The 21844-nt window shown below is 38.2% G+C and overlaps 1 protein-coding gene across 1 annotated transcript in view; it reads left to right on the forward strand.

The window, feature by feature from the left end:
* Positions 1-21844, forward strand: part of DYTN (dystrotelin) — a 58732-nt gene that overhangs the window by 22234 nt on the left and 14654 nt on the right. Inside the window, 1 exon segment of the mRNA XM_018066539.1 lies at positions 19659-19818. Within this exon segment, the coding sequence (XP_017922028.1) occupies positions 19659-19818 (160 nt within the window).

The following is a 21844-nucleotide window of genomic DNA, read 5'->3' on the forward strand; positions in this document are numbered from 1 at the left end:
AAAATTCAGACTGCCAATCTGTGTTCCAAAGGGTTACTCAAAGGACACCCATCGCCCTGGTAACTGAGATCATCCATCACACACCTGAGTACCAGCCTAAAGATGACCTTTTAAAAATCATTATGACCTTAAAGTTTGAAGTCACTATTTCTTTATAATTTAAAACTCCAGAAGAGAAAGAAAGAAGCACTGTTTCCAGGGGCTTATCATCAAACTTTTGGGTGGAAAACAGCCAGAATAATCCATGCACTTTTATTTGATCTACCAGAAGTGTAAGAATAGATCACTTTAATCAAATTGATAGTCATTTGTTAATTTCTTCTGTAATTCTCTAAACTTTTCTCAGACATCTATCAGCATATTTCCATCTCAATCCTAGACCCTATTTCTGTGGTCATTTTGTCACTATAGTTTGGTGTAATTTAATATATTTTTATAGCTCTTTGAAAGGAAAAATGCATATTGACTTAGAAATTAGATACCATGCCTATACCTGTACCACACTTACCTAGCAGGTGGTTATCACTGGATTCATAAAGTTAGAGAATTTGGCTAATTCTTACTCTTTTTTTTTTTTTTTTTTTGCTGCACTTGGTCTTTGTTGCTTTTGCGCAGGCTTTCTCTAGTTGCAGTGAGTGGGGGCTACTCTTTGTTGTGGTGCGAGGGGTTCTCATTGTGGTGGCTTCTCTTGCTGTGGAACACAGGCTCTAGAGCTCCGGCTTAGAAGTTGTGGCACAGGGACTTAGCTGCTCAGTAGCATGTGGAATCTTCCCGGGCAAGGGATCAAAGCCATGTCCCCTGTATTGGCAGGCAGATTCTTATCCACTGTGCCATCAGGGAAGTGCTGGATATCCTCTTGATGTATATTTTTAATATAGCACAAATAATTTAAATTTAAAAATAAAAGCAAAGATATCAGGTACCAATTCATCTGCCATCTCCAAGCCATTTATTTCACCTTTCCCTAGTACAGTAACACTAAACTCTGACAATTAGTCAGCTGGATTTATTGCATATTTGAAATTTTCTCCAAATCCCTCCATTCTCATAGTTAGAACACCAAAATCTATGCTCTTATTTGCATTTCTTTTGGTCACAGAAACCTGGCTGATCTTTTAAAAAACACACACACACAAAATAAGATGGTATTTCTCATGCACTTATTTCCCCCAAACTTAATGTAGGCCTTAAGCTCCTCCAGTAGCTTCCCACTGTTTCTAAGCTAAAGACTGAACATTTCAAGATGACTTAGAAAACCCCTGCATATTTGAGTCACCCTGGGAACCTCTCCAGTGCCATTCTCCCCTCCACAACTCTGTTCTCCAGTTCTGTCCCTCCCTCCTCACCATAGGACTAAGATGCATCCCTCAATCTCAATACTTAAAACCTTTACTTTAAAGAATTGGTATCTTTAGACCACCTCTCTGCATGGCTGGACTCCTTACCTCTTAAATACTCGCAAAAGGTCTATTCAGATGTCATCTCATCCTTAAGGCCCTGCCTGACTACCTATTTACCATTTTAGCCCCTGCTCCCACTCTGGCATTCCCAAACCTCCTTCCTTGTTTTATTTCTTCTCAAAAGTATTTTATCAGCATCTGACATTCTATGTATTTCACTTTTCTCTTTTTTTGCTTTAATGGAAACTCCATTGGGGGAGGGAATTTTTATTGTTCCCAGTTGTATTTCCAGAATTTACAACAGCATCTCAATATGATAAATGCTCAATAAATGTTTGCTGAATAACTGATGGACTGAATAATAAAATGGGTGGATGCATGATAGAGGAGCTGATGGTTGGTTGGATTGATAACATGGGTCTCTTAGAATGGAGTATGAAGTGTTACAAGGAGTAATTGATTATCCACTGTTGGAAGATGTTAGTGACATTTAAACCTAGGACAGAAAGACGAAGAAATCTTGTTCTTAGCCAGCTCCATGAGTGGCCTTGGGGACTTTGTTTTTTTCACCTGAAGATAGAGATAACTTGTTCTTCCTCCTCCCAGAATAGTGTTTGTGGAGATAAGACGAAGAAAGGGACTTGCAAGTTCTATGCAAAGCTAAGACTTGCCAACATCCATTGAATTATAGAAAAAGGAAGAGAATTCCAGAAAAACATCTACTTCTGCTTCGTTGACTATGCTAAAGACGTTGACTATGTGGATCACAAAAAAAACTGGGGAAAATTCTTAAAGAGATAAGGATCCCAGACCACCTTACCTGCCTCCTGAGAAACCTGTATGCAGATCAAGAAACCAACAGTTAGGACTTGTATACAGCTGTATACATCAAGGCTGTATATTGTTACCCTGCTTATTTAACTTATATGCAGAGTACATCATGAGAAATGCCAGATTGATGAAGCACAAGCTGGAATCAAGATTGCCCAAAGAAATATCAATAACCTCAGATATGAAGATGAAACCATCCTTATGGCAGAAGGTGAAGAGGAACTGAAGACCCTCTTGATAAATGTGAAAAAGCAGAGTGAAAAAGCTGACTTAAAACTCAGCATTCAAAAAATCAAGATCATAGCATCCAATCTCATCACGTCATGGCAAATAGATGGGGAAACAATGGAAACAGTGACAGATTTTATTTCCTTGGGCTCTGAAATCACTGCAGATGGTGACTGCAGCTATGAAGTTAAAAGACACTTGCTTCTTGGGGGCGGGGGGGAAACTATGACAAACCTAGACGGAATATTAGAAGTGGAGACATTACTTTGCTAAAAAAATGTCCATCTAGTCAAAGCTATGGTTTTTCCAGTAGTCATGTATGGATGTGAGAGTTGGACCATGAAGAAAGTTGAATGCCGAGGAATTGATGCTTTTGAGCTGTGGTGTTGGAAAAGACTCTTGAGGGTCCCTTGGACTGCAAGGAGATCCAACCAGTCCATGCTAAAGGAGATCAGTCCTGGGTGTTCATTGGAAGGATTGCTGCTGAAGCTGAAGTTGCAATACTTTGGCCACCTGATGCAAAGAGCTGGTTCGTTAGAAAAGACCCTGATGCTGGGAAAGATTGGAGGAAGGAGGAGAAAGGGGATGATAGAGGGCAAGATGGTTGGATGGCATCAGTGACTCGATGGACATGAATTTGAGCAAGCTCTGGGAGCTGGTGAAGGGCAGGGAAGCCTGGCGTGTTGCAGTCCATGGGGTTTCAGAGTCAGACATGACAGAGCGACTAAACAGCAATATGCAGAGCTAAGGGTTCTTAAAATGTCAATGTGTTATATTCTGTTCACCAGAAAATGCTGGCCCCTTAAACACAAAAGTGAAGTGCACCACAGAGTAATCACTTATTTTCTTATACTCTCATTGCATTCTGTAAAAATAAGTGCAATATGTCAGAAATGATTGTATTTGTCTCTTCATTAGATGTAAATTCTCTGTGAGCAGGGAGTTCTCTATTGTTGTTTTTTTCTAAGTCTTTTTTGTCTGCAATAACTCAAGATGGTAAGATGCTTTAAATAGTTTTTGAATAAGGGAAAGAAATTAAATGCAGTTGTATAGAATGAAATATGCCTGACCTTTAACTAGTCTACTCTATGCTCTTTTATCTGCACTTACCCCTAGTATCTGACCTGGACAGGATGACCTGGGAGATTTTCTGTAGTCATCCCTGAACTTCTTTACATTCTCATTTCTAGATTATCAGGAGGGAAGGGAATGGACGTTTTGTTCCTCTTGTTGGTTAATTAGCTCTATATCAACTAAGTAGTTGAAAGAGAGAGAGAGAGTACAGAGAAAAAGCTGAACTACTTTGTTATTTTTTTATATATATATTAGATTGAATAACTGACTTAACACTTTCTAACAAGATTCTTCTCAGTGTCACACCTGATCATTAAAACTTATTACAACCTCTCATAAAATTCTACTCTTATAACGGGCTCTCCATTCAGTGTAATAGATCTGAAGTACCAATGTATGAGTGTACAACTGAACCGGTAGAAACAGCAACTACAGAGATCTTCAAACAAATGCCTCAACGACCATCTCAAGCTCAGCAAACCAATGGCAGCAACCCACATCACCAGGTGAGACCAAAGAGGAAAAGAACAACCAAAGCACAATTAATCTGGACTGGCATTGGTGTGGTGAATTGCCACGGGCCATTCCTTAATTTGGGGAATGTTTTCAAGCTGCTGATATGATCAATGAAAAATCTAGGTGCGTCTTTCTTTTTCGAAGCTCATTACAAGCTGTTTTTATTGTCATTTGAGCTTCAGAATTATCAACACGGCTAAGAACTAGGTCAGTAGATTTTCCTTCTTCTAATCCACCATTCAGTTCAGTTCAGTTCAGTCGCTCAGTCGTGTCTGACTCTTTGTGACCCCATGAATTGCAGCACACCAGGCCTCCCTGTCCATCACCAACTCCCAGAGTTCACTCAGACGCACATCCATCGAGTCAGTGATGCCATCCAGCCATCTCATCCTCTGTTGTCCCCTTCTCCTCCTGCCCCCAATCCCTCCCAGCATCAGGGTCTTTTCCAATGAGTCAACTCTTTGCACCAGGTGGCCAAAGTATTGGAGTTTCAGCTTTAGCATCAGTCCTTCCAATGAACCCCCAGGACTGATCTCCTTTAGAATGGACTGGTTGGATCTCCTTGCAGTCCAAGGGACTCTCAAGAGTCTTCTCCAACACCACAGTTCAAAAGCATCAATTCTTCGGCGCTTAGCTTTCTTCACAGTCCAACTCTCACATCCCTACAGAACATATTTCTTAAAATAGCTTATTTCCAGTCATAAAGTGCTACATATTTATTGTAAAGTTTGGAAAATTCAGAGACAAGCAAAGAGCAAAATTAAAATTGCACTCAATCTCTAACTATCGTTAATATTTTTGGTTTGTTATTTTCTCTGCAAATATTTCAGATAAAGTTGACATCACATTGCAAAATGTATTGACTATGAAGTTCTTAACTGTGAGTCATATTGTGGGCGTTTCCCCATTGCTGTTACAATTCTTCAAGAACACCTTAATGGCTGTATATTTTATACTTAAATGTAAAAATTCAGTATTCATCTAACCCAGAAGTGGGAACATTTTAAAGATTCTTCATACAAAATTGCTATTGAGAAAGGATATACCAAATTACACTCCTAGTGAGTTCAAGTAACTCTCTGAATCTTTGCTGCTGCTGCTGCTGCTGCTGCTAAGTCGCTTCAGTCGTGTCCGACTCTGTGCGACCCCATAGACCACAGCTCACCAGGCTCCCCCATCCCTGGGATTCTCCAGGCAAGAACACTGGAGTGGGTTGCCATTTCCTTCTCCAATGCATGAAAGTGAAAAGTGAAAGTGAAGTCGCTCAGTCATGTCCAACTCTTAGCGACCCCACGGACTGCAGCCTACCAGGCTCCTCGATCCATGAGATTTTCCAGGCAAGAGTACTGGAGTGGGGTGCCATTGCCTTCTCCAATTGACTATTAACATTTTAAATTTTGTTAATTTTATGAGGACGATATAGTTTATTTGCCATAATTTCCATTTCTCTGATTAAGGGTGAAATGAAACTTCCTTATCCCCACATAGTTTAGAAGGTAGTTATATTTCCTTTCTGTTGGTGTCTGCTGCTCATTTGTACTGATGTATCAACTTGATTTATTAATGGATTTTAACTTTTTAAATGTTACATTTAACTGTGCAAAACCTTTCTTTATAGTTTTTTTCTTTGACTATATGTGACTTGTTATATAGACATTTTCAATTCTTATGAAAGCGCTCTCAGTCTTAACATTCCTGACTTTTTACACAGCTTTATACTAGGAAAGTTTTTACCATTAAGAAATCAAATGACTTTTTAGTTGTATTTGCTTTAACACTATTTGATTGTTTTTTAACATTTAAAGTTTAAATATACCTGGCTGTTATTTTGATACATGTTAAAAAGTGAGGGTATTCCCTTACTCTTACTTTGCATTTAAATAGCCAGTTTTCTCTGACTTCAAATGAATCTTTTCCTTTTTAAAATTCTATGTAGTGGTTTCTTTAGTATATATTATAATTTTCACCATTTTAAAGAATGTGTTTTATTGCCATCTATTTGGCTCAGCTGCCTTTAATTTTATTTTTAACACAAGAATATTTTTTAATCATTCTAGCTTTATGATACCATTAGCATATTATGGAACAAGTTTTTCTTTTTCTTCAATTCAAAATGTATTCATTATGATCTTTCATACCATCAATTTAACTCACATGGGATAATTCACAAAGTAACCCAAAGTTGATAGTTTCCATTTTTGTTTGCTTGTTTTACCTATTGAGATAAAATTGATAAATAACATTACATTAGTTGCAGATGTACAACATAATAATTCAACATATGTACAACTGTGAAATGCTCACCATTAGTCTAGTCAATGTCCTCCACCACACATAGTTACAAGCAGTTTTTCTTTCAATAAGAATATTTAAGATCAACTCCCTTAGCAACTTTTGAATATACAACTAACTATATTACTAACCATACTCACCATGCGGTATCAGAGCTAATTAATTTTGCAAGTGGCAAAATGTCCTCCTTCATATGGTTCATTTATATATTTCATATATACACAGATAGATATAGATATATCACATTTTCCTTATCTGTTCATCCATCAGTGGACATTTAGGTTGCTTCCATGTCTTGGCTATTGTAAACAATGCTGCAGTGAGCCTGGGTGTGAGAATGTCTTTTCGAGTTACTGTTCTTGTTTCCTTCGGATAAATATACAGAAATGGACTTTATGGATCATATGATAGTTCTATCTCTGATTTTTTTGAGAAATCTCCAAACTGTTTTCCATAGTGGCTGCATCAATCTACATTCCCATCAATAGTGAACAATGGTTTCCTTTTCTCCACATCCTCACCAACACTTGTTACTTCTTGTGTTTTTGATAGTAGATGTTCTAATAGGGATGAAGTGATATCTCATTGTGGTTTTAATTTGCAAGTTCCTGATGAGTGTCTTCTCATGTTCCTGTTGGCCATTTGTATGTCTTCTTTGGAAAACTGTCTATTCGTAGAAATTCTGTTCATTTTTAAAATTACATTATTTGTAGTTTTTGTTAGTGAGCTATAGGTCATGTGTGTGTGTCTGTCTATCTGTATGTCTGTGTGTCTGTTGACATTTTTCTTTTGACCTTTGTGTTAGTTCAAACTGCTGTCTTTGTTTTCAGTGGTCCTGAGGCATCTAGAATGAAAAACTAGGAAGTCAAGAAATACCTGGAGTAATGGACAAATTTGGCCTTGGAGTACAAAATGAAGCAGGGCAAAGGCTAACAGAGTTTTGCAAAGAGAACGCACTGGTCATAGCAAACACCCTCTTTCAACAACACAAGAGAAGACTCTACGCATGGACATCACCAGATGGTCAATACTGAAATAATTTTGATTATAATTCTTTGAAGCCAAAGATGGAGAAGCTCTATACAGTCATCAGAAACAAGACTGGGAGCTGACTGTGGCTCATGAACACCTTATTGCCAAATTCAGAATTAAATTGAACAAAGTGGAGAAAACCACTAGACCATTCAGGTATGACCTAAATCAAATCCCTGATGATTATACAGTGGAAGTGACAAATAGATTCAAGGGATTAGATCTGATAGACAGAGTGCCTGAAGAACTATGGATGGAGGTTCATGACATTGTATAGGAGGCAGGGATCATGACCATCCCCAAGAAAAAGAAACGCAAAAAGGCAAAATGGTTGTCTGAGGAGGCCTGACAAACAGCTATGAAAAGAAGGGAAGTGAGAGGCAAAGGAGAAAAGGAGAGATATACCCATTTTAATGCAGAGTTCCAAAGAATAACAAGGAGAGATAGGAAAGCCTTCCTCAGTGATCAATGCAAAGAAATAGAGGAAAACAATAGAATGAGAAAGACTAGAGATCTCTTCAAGAAAATGAGAGATACCAAGAGAACATTTCATACAAAGATGGACACAATAAAGGACAGAAGTGGTATGGATCTAACAGAAGGAGAAGATATTAAGAAGAGGTGGCAAGAACAAACAGAAGAACTGTACAAAAATCTTCACAACCCAGATAATTATGATGGTGTGATCACTCACCTAGAGCCAGACATTCTAGCATGCAAAGTCAAGTGGGTCTTAGGAAGCATCACTATGAACAAAGCTAGTGGAGGTGATGGCATTCCAGTTGAGCTATTTCAAATCCTAAAAGATGATGCTGTGAAAGTGCTGCACTCAATATGCCAGCAAACTTGGAAAATTCAGCAGTGGCCACAGGACTGGAAAAGATCAGTTTTCATTCCAATCCCAAAGAAAGGCAAAGCCAAAGAATGCTCAAACTACTACACAATTGCACTCATCTCACATGCCAGTAAAGTAATGCTCAAAATTCTACAAACCAGGCTTCAACGGTAGGTGAACCATGAACTTTCAGATGTTCAAGCTGGATTTAGAAAAGGCAGAGGAACCAAAGATCAAATTGCCAACATCCGCTGGATCACTGAAAAAGCAAGAGAGTTCCAGAAAAACATCTACTTCTGCTTTATTGACTATGCCAAAATCTTTGACTGTGTGGATCACAACAAACTGTGGAAAATTCTGAAAGAGATGGGAATACCAGACCACCTGACCTGCCTCCTGAGAAATCTGTATGCAGGTCAAGAAGCAACAGTTAGAACTGGACATGGAACAACAGACTGGTTCCAAATTGGGAAAGGAGTAAGTCAAGGCTGTATATTGTCGCCCTGCTTATTTAACTTATATGCAGAGTACATCAAGAGAAATGCTGAACTGGATGAAGCACAAGCTGAATTGAAGATTGCCGGGAGAAATATCAAAAATCTCAGATGTGCAGATGATACCACCCTTATGGCAGAAAGTGAAGGCAAACTCAAGAGCCCCTTGATGAAAGTGAAAGAGGAGAGTGAAAAAGGTGGCTTAAAACTCAACATTCAGAAAATGAAGATCATGGCACCTGGTCCCATCACTTCATGGCAAATAGATGGGGAAACAGTGGAAACAGTGGCTGACTTTATCTTTTGGGGCTCCAAAATCACTGCAGATGGTAACTGCAGCCATGAAATTAAAGATGCTCTGCTTCCCTGGTGGCTCAGAGGTTAAAGCGTCTGCCTGCAATGTGGGAGACCTGGGTTCGATCCCTGGGTCAGGAAGATCCTCTGGAAAAGGAAATGGCAACCCACTCCAGTATTCTTACCCGGAGAATCCCATGGACAGAGGAGCCTGGTGGGCCACAGTCCACAGGGTCACAAAGAATCGGACACGACTGAGCGACTTCACTTTCACTTTCACTCCTTGGAAGGAAAATTATGAACAACCTAGACAGCTTATTAAAAAGCAGAAACATTACTTTGTCAACAAAGGTCAATTTAGTAAAGCTATGGTTTTTCCAGTAGTCATATATGGATCTGAGAGGTGGACTGTAACAAAGAAAGCTGAGCACTGAAGAATTGATGCTTTTGAACTGTGGTGTTGGAGAAGACTATTGAGAGTCCCTTGGACTGCAAGAGATCCAACCAGTCCATCCTAAAGGAAATCAGTCCTGAATACCCACTGGAAGGACTGATGCTAAAGCGGAAACTCCAGTGCTTTGACCACCTGCTGAGAAGAACTGACTCACTGGAAAAGACCCTGATGCTGGAAAAGATTGAAGATGGGAGGATAAGGGGACGACAGAGGATGAGGTGGTTGGATGGTATCACTAATTCGGTGGACATGTGTTTGAGTAAACTCTGGGAGTTGGTGATGGACAGGGAGGCCTGGCATGCTGCAGTCCATGGGGTTGCAAAGAGTCAGACAGGACTGAACGACTGAACTGAAAGCATCTAGAGTGTGATGAGACAGGTTAGACAGAAGCCACTGTGTTAGACAGAAAAAATCAGAATAGTGGACTGTGGTCCAGACCTTTCGTTTCTTCTCCAGGCAGAAGCTGAATTGTTCTTGTATTGTTGTTCAATCATTGTATCTTGGTGGGAAGGAAATCCAGGGCTTCCTTTCCCACCATCTTGATAGCATCGCTCTTATTTTAAAAGTGTGGCTGTTGTTCAGTCGCTCAGTCGTATCTGACTCTTTCCAACCCCGTGGACTGCAGCACGCCAGGCTTCCCCGTCCTTCACCATCTCTCGGAGCCTGCTCAAACTCATGTCCATTGAGTCAGGACTGTTATTTACAATTATTCTTTTAGGAAAACTTTAAAATCATTTGTAAGTTGCCAAATTAGTCTGTTAGTATTTCATTTAGATTTGCATTAAACCTATATATTGTTTTGGGAATATCTGTCATCTTTGTGGTGTTTAGGTCTCTACTTTTTTCAGCTCTTTTTCTAGCTCCTCAGTAAAAGGTTATATGTAGCTTACTTCTTATCATTCTGTGTTTCTCACTGGGGACACCCTGGGTATCACATATTTGTTGCTATTGTGAATAAAGGTTTTTTCTAATTTTACCTTTTTTGTAATTAGATTGATGATGGTTATGGATTTCTGAATCGTTATCTTGTAAAGAAAAGCCTTTCTAAACGTTTGGTAATTTCAAATATTGGTTTAGCTTGAACCTCTTGATTCTAGGTAGGCAATCAAAAGGTTTGTTTCAGTCTCTTTCTTTCTAGTATCTAAACCTCTCATTTCTCTTTCATGTCTTCATTCCTGAGAGGCTCTAGATCTTTTACAACAAAATTGAGTAATGCAAGAGATGATGAGGCTTGTATCTTAAATTGGGTCAGCTTTAATTGGGCATTTTTCTCGTATTTCTTCATTAAATACTATGGTGTTAGTTGTCTGTTTGAGATGCTTTCTGGTATGGGGAAAGTCACTTTCTTTTTCTTTTTTAAGAAGCTTTTTGGGGGTATGCAGTCAGAATTGATTTTGAATTTATTTGTTTTATATCCCATGTTTTCTCTTCTTGGAAGCATTGCACTAATAACATCCCTGATAGTAAATATTCCTGGGATTGTGGGGACTAAAAGCTAAACTTGTTTATAGTGAGTTATTCTCTAACTAAACTTTAGATTTTATTTGCTCATTTTTTATTTAGAATTGCATTATTTATGAATCAGAATAGTCTCTCTTTCTCTCTCACTATGATTTTTGTTGGTTTTGAGCATTTGAGACTTGGTAGCTACACATAAGCAACTAGTTATTATTCATCTTAACAATTTATCTAACATAAGGACCATTTATTTCTTTAGACCAGGTTCAAGAATAAAAGCTTAGGACATGAGAACCTTTATAATTAGATAAAATTTTCAGTTCACAGTTCAAGAATTAAACAGACACAGTTCAACAAAACCCTAGGACTTTGGAATCTTTATAATATTTAGATAAATTTTTCTGTTTCTTCAAGTTTAATAATCTCTTCATACTTCTTCATGCTTTCTTCAGTTAACTTTGATAATTTAATTTTCTTGAAAAAATTATCTGCTTCACCATTTTCAATTTTAATTAAGAAAGATATTTTAAACTTATCATTTCATTCATTTTTTAAATCTTCAAATTTCTTTTAATTCAACTCAAATATTCTCAGCTTTTACCCCAAGAGAATGAAGTGGCATTTGTATCGGAAGGATCAAACTAAATATGTTAGGAAAACTTGTAATGCTCCCAAAATGCAAAATTGCGTATCTGTCTTTGGCCTATATAATGCACTTAATTGCATAGCTTTTCCTGAAGATAACAGATCAGGTTAATCTGATGTTCACAGGATCAAGTACATCATAACTTTTCTATCCATTAAGAACTATGAATTAATGGCAACAGTGGTACATGCAGTTAATTACAGTATAATTTGTATTGCCCATTTGCAGCATTTTTAGAAGACTGCATAGTGACATCCTTAAGGAGATACAAACCTATCCTCATTTACATGTAGCTGAGGAACATGAATTTTCTCTTACCTGTTGCCCCCTAAATAGTGTGCAGTTCCAACCCCAACACATGCTACCTCTGATGTACAACTGTCTTGTTCACTGCCTTAGTAGATAAAGTTTAACTTTGAGAGGACTCTGCCTATTCAATTTTGATATCTTTAAATTACTCCATGGTCCATAGATAATAAGTCTCCTCCCAAAACTTCAAAATAAAGCTTACATACAGACAAAGCTTTCCTCTGCCCACAATTCCTTAATTTGACAACTCAGTATTCTAAGATTCTATGTATTATAATTTAAAAGTCGGGGAAGGGGGGAAATTAGTTCATCTGTACATAAAATGTTCAGCAATTTTCAAAGGGAAGAGTTGAGAAGGAAAGTAAAAGAAACATAAGAGAGAGGAAACTTAAAAAAGCAAAATCCCAGTGAAATATTTTTCATCAAAGGGATTAGAAATGCTTCCTGTTTTTTTTACGCGTACATTCTGCAACTACTTTATCATGTTTTCAATCAGTTGTTGATTTGCCTTCCCATGTGTAACTCCACTTGTAGGCGTTCCTTTCATCATCGTAATCAGTACAGTCAGACCCTAAGGAAGGTCTTCAAAATATGATCATCTCTGATGTTTTTCAATCAAAGAGAAATTAGAGTTCCCATATTGCAGTAGAAGTGAGAGTGGAGAGTAAGCCTTGTGACCACCCAGGAATGGGCTGTGCAGCTGCCTCTGGGTGATGGTCTTTCAGGTCTGTGCGTGTTTTCATCAGCAGCTCAGGCAGCCGAGCCCCTCAGACTACCTCACTGCACACCCAACAAGGCTGGCTGGAGTGCCTGCAGAGAGCTCCACTTTCTGCTTTGAATAAAAGAGGAAGAAAAGTCATTTTCACAAAGCAGTATGTTTCACTTTATAAATTTTTATCTTTTTTTAATTGGAGCATAATTGCTTTACAATGTTTTGTTTCTTTCTGCTGTACAATGGAGTAAATCAGTTATATGTATACATAAATCTCCTCCCTCTAAAGCCTCCCTCCCACCCCTGCCCCCATCTTACCCCTCCAGGTCATCTCAGAGCACTGAGCTGAGCTCTCTGTGCTATACAGCACTTCTCACTAGCTATCTGTTTTATACATGGTAGTGTAGATATCTGGAGAAGGGAATGGCAACCCACTCCAGTATTTTTGTCTGGAGAATTCCATGGACAGAGAAGCCTGGTGGACTACAGTCCATAGGGTCGCAGAGAGTCTGACGTGACTGAACACTAACACTTTCACTTTTCAGTGTGTATGTATCAATCTTACTCTCCCAATTCATCTCGCCCACTACCCGACTGTGTCCACACATCCCATTCTCTACATCTGCACCTCTATTCCTGCCCTGAAAACATTTAAAATTATACAAATAAGACTTGAATCTGTTTGCCTTATATTTTAAAACAGTTAAAATATTACAGATAAGGGTAAAGTCCTTTTCAGCCATAATTCCCTGCCCAAATCTGGTCCCTAGTTTTCTAAAGGTTATCAATTTGGTGTATATCTTTCAGACTTTATACTACACATACAACTATTCAAATATTCATATGTGTGTGTGTGTGCCCAAAGGGGACAAATGGCTATTATCTATTAAACTTAGAATCTGGGGGAAAAAAACTTAAAACCTTGAACTTGCACATATATGCACAAGAAGATATGAACTGCTTTGTTCACTGCAATACTGCTTATTAATTCTGGAAAGCTGGAAACAGCCTAATATCCTTCTATTGCAAATGATGAAATAAGTCATGATACCTGTTCTCTGGATATACCACGATACATACAATATGTGCTAACCTTTAATGCTTCTCAGTTGCAGAACGGTACGCATCATATGATAACATTGATATTAATTATGTAGATTTCACTGATTCACTGTGACCTATGCTAGGCATGTAGAAATTGTTTGAATATTTGAATGAAAAGGTACATAGGCACGAGTCACTCAGAAGGGCCACAGAGAGCCAGTACCCAACCAGAGAATGTGACTTCAAGTCTGTAGCTCACTTTTTTCCCCTGCCCCACCCTCTTTCTCTTGTTCTATGGAAGAACATTCCCCAGGTGCCCAGTCCCTCTTCAGATTATTTATAGGGAGGAGAGAAGGTCACAGAGTATAGCTGCCTATCAATGTAGAATAATGAAATCTAATCTCCCATCCAGACCTGTTGACTGGTACATGGTGCCCCAGGGGCCTGGGCCAGGCTGGGTCAGGTCAGGACTTGCTCTTAGGGTGCAGTTCAGGAAGCAACTTAGTTTGGTGAGAAAATTCTGTATGAGAACTGAGCCGATGATTATTAACTCAAAGAGACTCAGTGAATGCAAAGAGAAATGATGAATCTCAGTGCACATGAAATGGAAAGATAAGAAACTTTCAGTAGGAGGTACAAGTGAAAGATTTCTTGAGCCAAGAGAAATAAAATAATCCAGCTGCTTTTTGCAGATGCCTTTGGGGAAGATATTCTGGGCAGCAACGAAACTCAGGCAAAAGACTATTGTGACTTATTTTTAAAACCTAAAAATTTTACTCATGTTTGTATATCTTTAAAGAAAAGTGCCTCATGTAAAACTGAGATAATGTGGTTGCGCTTTGAGCATACAAACACTCGCCACTTTTTGAAAAAGAAAAATTTTGAAATATCATTATCATGTTATTATGAATTTTTAGGAATATGGATTAAATTCAAATCAAAGACTTATTTTCTTTATTTCTTGCTTCTCTAGACCATACTCAGCATTAGGAATGAACTGTGGAGTACCCACAAATCCATTAATGCTCTCCATAGAGACAGAAGGTAGGAATCACATGTATGTGGACAAATACTAACAGCAGAGACACATCAGTAGCATTACACTTTGCTTTTATAGAAAAAAATTTTGCAAAGTTTTTAGTGCATTGCTTCTAATCTGGAAACAGTCCTTAAATGGAGAAATCCTGTGATTCCATATGAAAGTAACGGGGAGATTTGAGTGGTTAAGCATAACAAAAACCACTCGGATAGTTAGATTAAGTTTTAGGTTTTAATTTCTTTTATTCCTTGAAATTTGCTTAAGCATTTTCAGAGAGGTATTCTGTGTGTCTCTTGTGTGTCTTACCTGCTTCTATAGAAATCAGTATCCCTTCTCTAGCAGCATCTTTCTCGAAGATTTATTAGGTTGGTTGGAAACTGTTTACCATCTTAGTGTGTCTCAAAGGCAGATCATTCTTGGAGTCCCTGTATCCTGTTGTCATTCCTTTAGAAGACAGAATTCCTGGCCCTCAATAGGAAGGACCCCTGAGGGAAGATCTTTGTTTGCAGGCACAATACTTAGTATCTAGTAGATGCTCAGTAAACTGATGTATAAATATATGCTAATAAATATGTATTAAAATAAAATGCTGTCAATAAATCCATTGAGCATTTAATATAGCTTCATCATATATATACCCATATATACATAATGAGATATGCTTCATAATATAAAAATATGATAGATAAGGAACATTTAAAAATTCTATAATAATTCATTAAAAGAAGCTTAACAACACTTTAAAAAATAATTTAATGTTAAAAACAAAGTTGATCTTTTTTATCTTTTTCGTGATGTCAGTTCAGTTCAGTTCAGTCGCTCAATCATGTCTGACTCTTTGCGACCCCATGGACTGCAGCATGCCAGACATCCTTGTCCATCACCAACTCCTAGAGCTTGCTCAAACTCATGTCCATCGAGTCAGTGATGCCATCTCATCCTCTGTTGTCCCCTTCTCCTGCCTCCAATTTTTCTCAGCATCAGGGTCTTTTCAAATGAATCAGTTCTTCTCATCAGGTGGCCAAAATATTGGAATTTCAGTTTCAGCATCAGTCCTTCCAATGAACACTGAGAACTGATTTCCTTTAGGATGGACTGGTTGGATCTCCTTGCAATCCAATGGACTCTCAAGAGTCTTCTCCAACATTGCAGCTCAAAAGCATAAATTCTTCAGTGCTCAGCTTTCTTTACAGTCCAACTCTCACATCCATACATGACTGCTGGAAAAACCATAGTTTTGACTAGGTGGACCTTTGTTGGCAAAGTAATGTCTCTGCTTTTTAATATGCTATCTAGGTGGGTTACAGCTTTTCTTCCGAGGAGCAAGTGTCTTTTAATTTCATGGCTGCAGTCACCATCTGCAGTGATTCTGGAGCCCAAGAAAATAAAGTCTCTCACTGTTTCCATTGCTTCCCCATCTATTTGCCATGAAGTGATGGGACCAGATGCCATGATCTTTGTTTTCTGAATGTTGAGTTTTAAACTACCTTTTTCACTCTCACTTTCATCAAGAGGCTCTTTAGTTCTTCTTCACTTTCTGTCATAAGGGTGGTGTCATCTGCATATCTGACATTATTGATATTTCTCCCAGCAATCTTGATTCCAGCTTGTGCTTTATCCAGCCTGGCATTTCTCATGATGTACTCTGTATATAAGTTAAATAAGCAGGGTGACAATATGCAGCCTTGACATACTCCTTTCCCAATGTGGAACCAATCAGTTGTTCCATGTCCAATTCTAACTGTTGCTTCTTGACCTGCATACAGATTTTTCAGGAGGCAGGTCAGGTGGTCTGGTATTCCCATCTCTTGAAGAATTTTCCACAGTTTATTGTGATCCACACAGTCAAAGGCTTTGGCATAGTCAATAAAGCAGAAGTAGATGTTTTTCTGGAACTCTCTTGCTTTTTCAATGATCCAACGGATGTTGGCAATTTGATCTCTGGTTCCTCTGCCTTTTCTAAATCCAGCTTTAACATCTGGAAGATACAGAAAGTAAATTAGACATAAACTTAAGGAAAATAGTATAGAAATAAAAAGGCGTTTTTGAAACACAAAATGTAGAACTAAAAAGGTAACTTTGAAATTTAGTTCTTAAAATAACTGAACCAAGAATTCTGTCTTAAAGAATGACAACAGGATACAGAAATGCAAGGAATGATTTGTCCTTTGAAACACAATAAGAGTATCTCAAGCTATTGTTTTAAACTAAATGATTCCATTTTATATAGTTCATGCCCACTAAATACACCTTTCGTCTCCTAGTAAAGTATTTATCAACACAAAGGATACAAGTGTGAACTTAACTAATGAGTAAAATCTATGTGAAGGCTTTATCTTTGTTCCTGTGTACACCACTGTGTTCATCAAAGATTTGGATAAAATAGTAGAGAGCGTACTTCACAAATGTGTGTGACATGATAGAAAAGGCATAAATAATAAGTCAAAATAGTCTTAAATGTCTAAGATGCTGCAGTCTGGAATAATGGGGCGATTAATAAAGACTAAATTTTATAAGATTAAATGTAAATCCTATAATTATAGGCCCAGGTTCACAGTAAATAGTGTGGAAAGGCCTGAGATAATAGAGTCAACTGTAAGTTTAATAACAGCCGACATTGTGTCACTGATTATTTAAAAAGCAATGTAGTCTCAGGCTACATTACAAGAAAGAGTATCATTCAATTACTAGCTATCTATTTGTTACTCTCTACTAGGTGCTGATCAAGGAAAGTAACTATCACTACTCTGTACATGATTAATTTGCCTTGTGAATATTTGCGTTCCGTTCGAAGGCCTCCTACATGGGAGATTCAAGCTCCTTAACTTCAGAAAGCAGAACTACATATAAAGATCTAATTTATAAAGACTGATTTCAGATCGTTTGAAAGGAATTATTTCTCAAATAATCTGAACCATTTAGCAGTGAATATTTGGCCAGAAATATGGGCACTAGGTAAATTATGTTCACCAGAAACTATGATAATTTCTCCATTGAAGTGAAGTCGCTCAGTCGTGTCCAACTCTTTGTGACCCCACTGACTGTAGCCTACCAGGCTTCTCAGTCCATGGGATTTTCCAGGCAAGAGTACTGGAGTGGGTTGCCATTTCTTTCTCCAGGGGATCTTCCCAACTCAGGGATCGAACCCGGGTCTCCTGCATTGGAGGCAGATGCGTTACCCACTGAGACACCAGGGAAGCCCAATTTAAAAAAAAAAAAAAAAACAGAGTCCGAAAAGAAATGCAGGCTTTCCCTGCTTTCACCTGGATTGTCAAAGATGAGAATGTGTGTCTATGAGCTGTTCAAACATGGTGGATGGGCCAGAAAGGAGGAAGGGGATGGCAGTGATGGGCAATACAGGAAAAAACGGATGTCATTACTGGTCATAACAAGCACAACACTCTACATATGGAAAATACTGTCTAGAGAAGCTTTTGGAGAATGTTTCTTTGCTGTCTGCTATATAAAATCTCTCAGCTGACTCTTTTCTGAAAAGTCCATCATAAAGATGTACTTGAAATTCTAATTACAATCAAAAATTTTAAAGTCAGACTCTTGTCCCACCTGTGTGGCCATCTGGAAGTTTGAGAGCCATCTTTTAGAGATGCCTGCTTTGGATATGAACCCCAGCTAAATTCCAAGACCTCTCCAATATCCGTGGCAATTAAAAATGTCAAAGGCTCTAACATTGAAAATGTTTGTTTTGTTTCCTACCAGGGAGCCAATTTCCACAAATTCCACAAATAGAACAGTACTGGTCAAAGAATAAGACAGTACTTTAAAAAGCCAATTTTAGTTGTATACATACCGTGTAACAGGAACTGTTTTAGGCCTGGGTTTGGGGATATGACAAGAAATGAAATAGAAAAAAAAGTTACCAGAATAAAGACACAATAAGTAATTATTAAGTAACAGAATAAGCAAAATATGAGTGAAGTAACAAGTAAAGCAGGTAGTGTGTCATAAAAGTGACTATCCAGAAGTCTGAAGGCTCGAGACTAAGTCAAAATCTAGGATTGTGTCATGTTCTGTAACAATTAGATGTGGCAAAAATCCACGGACTCAAGGAGATGGGAAGGACTGGGGAAGGAGATGGGAGATGATGGAGGTGAGGTTGGGGGTTCTGGTTTGCAGTTTCAAGTAGAGCAGTGAGGGAGAGCCTCACTGAGGGTATGATGGTGAGTGGAGGCTTAAAGATGATGAGATGAGCAAAAACCTAGGGGAAGGAGGATTCCAGACAGAGGGGCCCAAAAGAGCCAACTCTGAGGGGAGGTCAAGCAGTTGCCAAGAGCTCTGTATGACTGAAGGACAGTCAGTGAGCAGGAGAAATTAGAGATGAGGTCAGGAAGGAAGGGAAATCCTGGCCATCTTATCAAGTTTCGTCTGCCTCTGTAAGGACTTCGGTTTATTATAAATAAAGAGGGGGAAACACTTGGAGGACTTTGAGCAGGGGAGTAACATGACCTCCCTCATATTATGAAAGAATTACTCTGACTACTTGATTCATTCTGAAACCAATGAACAACTAGGCTAGGCTTAGCATCAGAAGCCAAGACAGACCCAGAATTCATGATTGCATGATTGTTCCCTCCCTTGTGGTCTTAGTCAGATGTTAGGTATTTAGCCATGACATGCATGCCGTCATTCAAATGGAGTATTTATGGACAGAAGGGTGATGAATAAAGTCAGTATTCACATTTAAGGAGCTGCTGAAGGTATGCTGTCAAAGTAGTCCATAACAAGCATGATGAGTTTCTGAAAACACCTCTAAAAACACTGAAATTCTTGGGAGAATTGTGTGTACAGTAGACATGAGAAACAGCTGGACAGGGTGAACAGGTTAAAGCAGGACTAATGAATGTTAGGTGTTATTAGTCAAGTCCAGGCTTCTCCAGCTCCTTCTCCCACAGAGAGGACCTGGAGTACATTTCCCTAGGGCTATTGCGTCTTGCTATACTGGTCTTGCCCTTCCAAGTCACTCAGACCTGTCCTTTTTGCAGGCTCCTTAAAAAGCAGTTAAACCGATACAAAGACAAGTTGCAAGCCATATACGCCTACTAGGAAGAAAAAAGTTGCAGGTATGATACAAAGATTTACGAACTCACAATCAATCGGGACAGTCTGTGGACCAAGCGGCAGCTAATGGGACAGGATCTACAGGTAGAGAATGTGGGAGACACTAGCCATCTGGACCGTCTGGAGGTCTGACCTAGAATCCTTGGGCTGAGGGTGGGCTGCAGCCTGAGGCTCTTGCGCCTCACTCTGATCAGCCTCCTCCCTTTCCCACTTTTCTCCATACCCTAATCAACTCCCCCTTTCATCAGTCAGATGATATCTTCCACTTTTCTGAAGGTGGTGCCATTGGGAGAGAACAGCATGGGTACCATTTACTAACAGTAGACTTGGGGCAGAGAGGTACTTTATAGCATTGATTCTTAAAACTTTAGTCTCAGCACCCCTTTTAGATTTTTACAATTTTTTGAGGGTCCTAGAGAGCTTTTGTGGGTTATATCTATTGCTATCTACCCTAATCAGAATTAAGACTGATAAGTAAAATGGTTTTAAAATAAGTTTAACTAATTTGAAAATGAAAATAATAAGCCTATTATATAATGTAATGTTTTAAACAGTAATTATATATTCTTGTGTTTGTGTGTGTGTTAGTTGTTCAGTCGTGTCTGACTCTTTGCAACCCCATGGACTATAGTCCACCAGGCTCCCCTGTCCATGGAATTCTCCAGGCAAGAATACTGGAGTGGGTAGCCATGCCCTCCTCCAGGGGATCTTCCCAACCCAGGAATTGAACCCAGGTCTCCTGCATTGCAGGTGGATTCATTACCATCTGAGCCACCAGGGAAGCCCATATATTCTTAAATATGTATTTAATTAGAAGACTGGCATTGTTTTATGTTTTTTTACAAATCTATTTAATGTCTGGCTTCACAAAGACAGCTGAATTTTTCCTGCTTCAGTATTCAGTCTGTTGCAAGATGTTTTGGCTGAAGTATGTGAAGAAATCTGGCCTCACACAGATTTGCAGATGAAAAAGAAAGAAGCATTTTAGTAGCCTTTTAAGATAATTGGAGATCTTCCTTGATACCAGATCAAAACATAATAAATGATTGTTTCATAAGAGAATGGTTGCAATATTGAATCTTAAACCACATGTCTTTTACACTCTGTTTCATTAAGACATAATATTCTGTTGTGCTTTTTGAATGAATCTTCTATCTAGCCATGATTTTGTACCATCATGCATTGGTCAGTTGGAAACTTACCAAGCTATGCTGAACTTCCTAATGCTCATCCATTTCATTATGAAAGATTTTTAAAATCATATTCATTAATATTATCATGAATCTTGTCAGAAAAGTCTTTAGGGATTGGAATGGAGTCAAGCTCATGTTAGTGAATGAAAGTTTTCCAAAATTCTAATGTTTGCTTAAAAGCTCAGCTCTTAAAACTGTCCTCAGAGAGCATTGTTTTCCTTACTGTAATAGTCCCACTTCATTCATTTTTGAAAAGGATGTGTGCCAAATACCAAAGCCTAATTCTTTTGCATAAGAGACAATTTTTATATTTCAGTAAACATCAGAAATGTTTTATGCATACATCACATTTCATCACATACAATATTAAGGAGACATGTTACTGAGAAAAACAAGAATTTTTGCTACACGTTCAAGGATATTCTTTTTTTCTTTTTTATTGGAGTATAGTTGATATACAATGTTGTGTTCATTTCAAGTATACAACAAAGTGATTCAGTTATACATAAATACATATATTCCTTTTCAGATTCTTTTCCATAAAGGTTATTACAAGATATTGAATATAGTTCCCTATGCTATAGAAAGAGTCTCAGGGACCTCCAGGAGTCTGTGGACCACACTTAGAGACCTGCGCTTTATAGGCTGCACATTCCCTAGATTGTATACCTATGGCTTATTTTGAAACCTAAGTAGATCATTATGAACTTTTTATTGTAATATTTTTATCTATCAATCCAATATATCATGACATTTTCAGATATTCCTTTGATATTTTAGAACTTGAACTTTCAGAACCTAGAGTTTTCCAAAATTCCTTATGATTATTCCCTGTGATCTTTCTAGAATCTAAACTTTCTAACTGTAGACAGTTTTCGGGTGACATTGAATCAGTAGCATAAAATAAAATCACTAAT

Source organism: Capra hircus, chromosome 2, assembly GCF_001704415.2.
Source record: "Capra hircus breed San Clemente chromosome 2, ASM170441v1, whole genome shotgun sequence".
NCBI lineage: Eukaryota > Metazoa > Chordata > Mammalia > Artiodactyla > Bovidae > Capra > Capra hircus.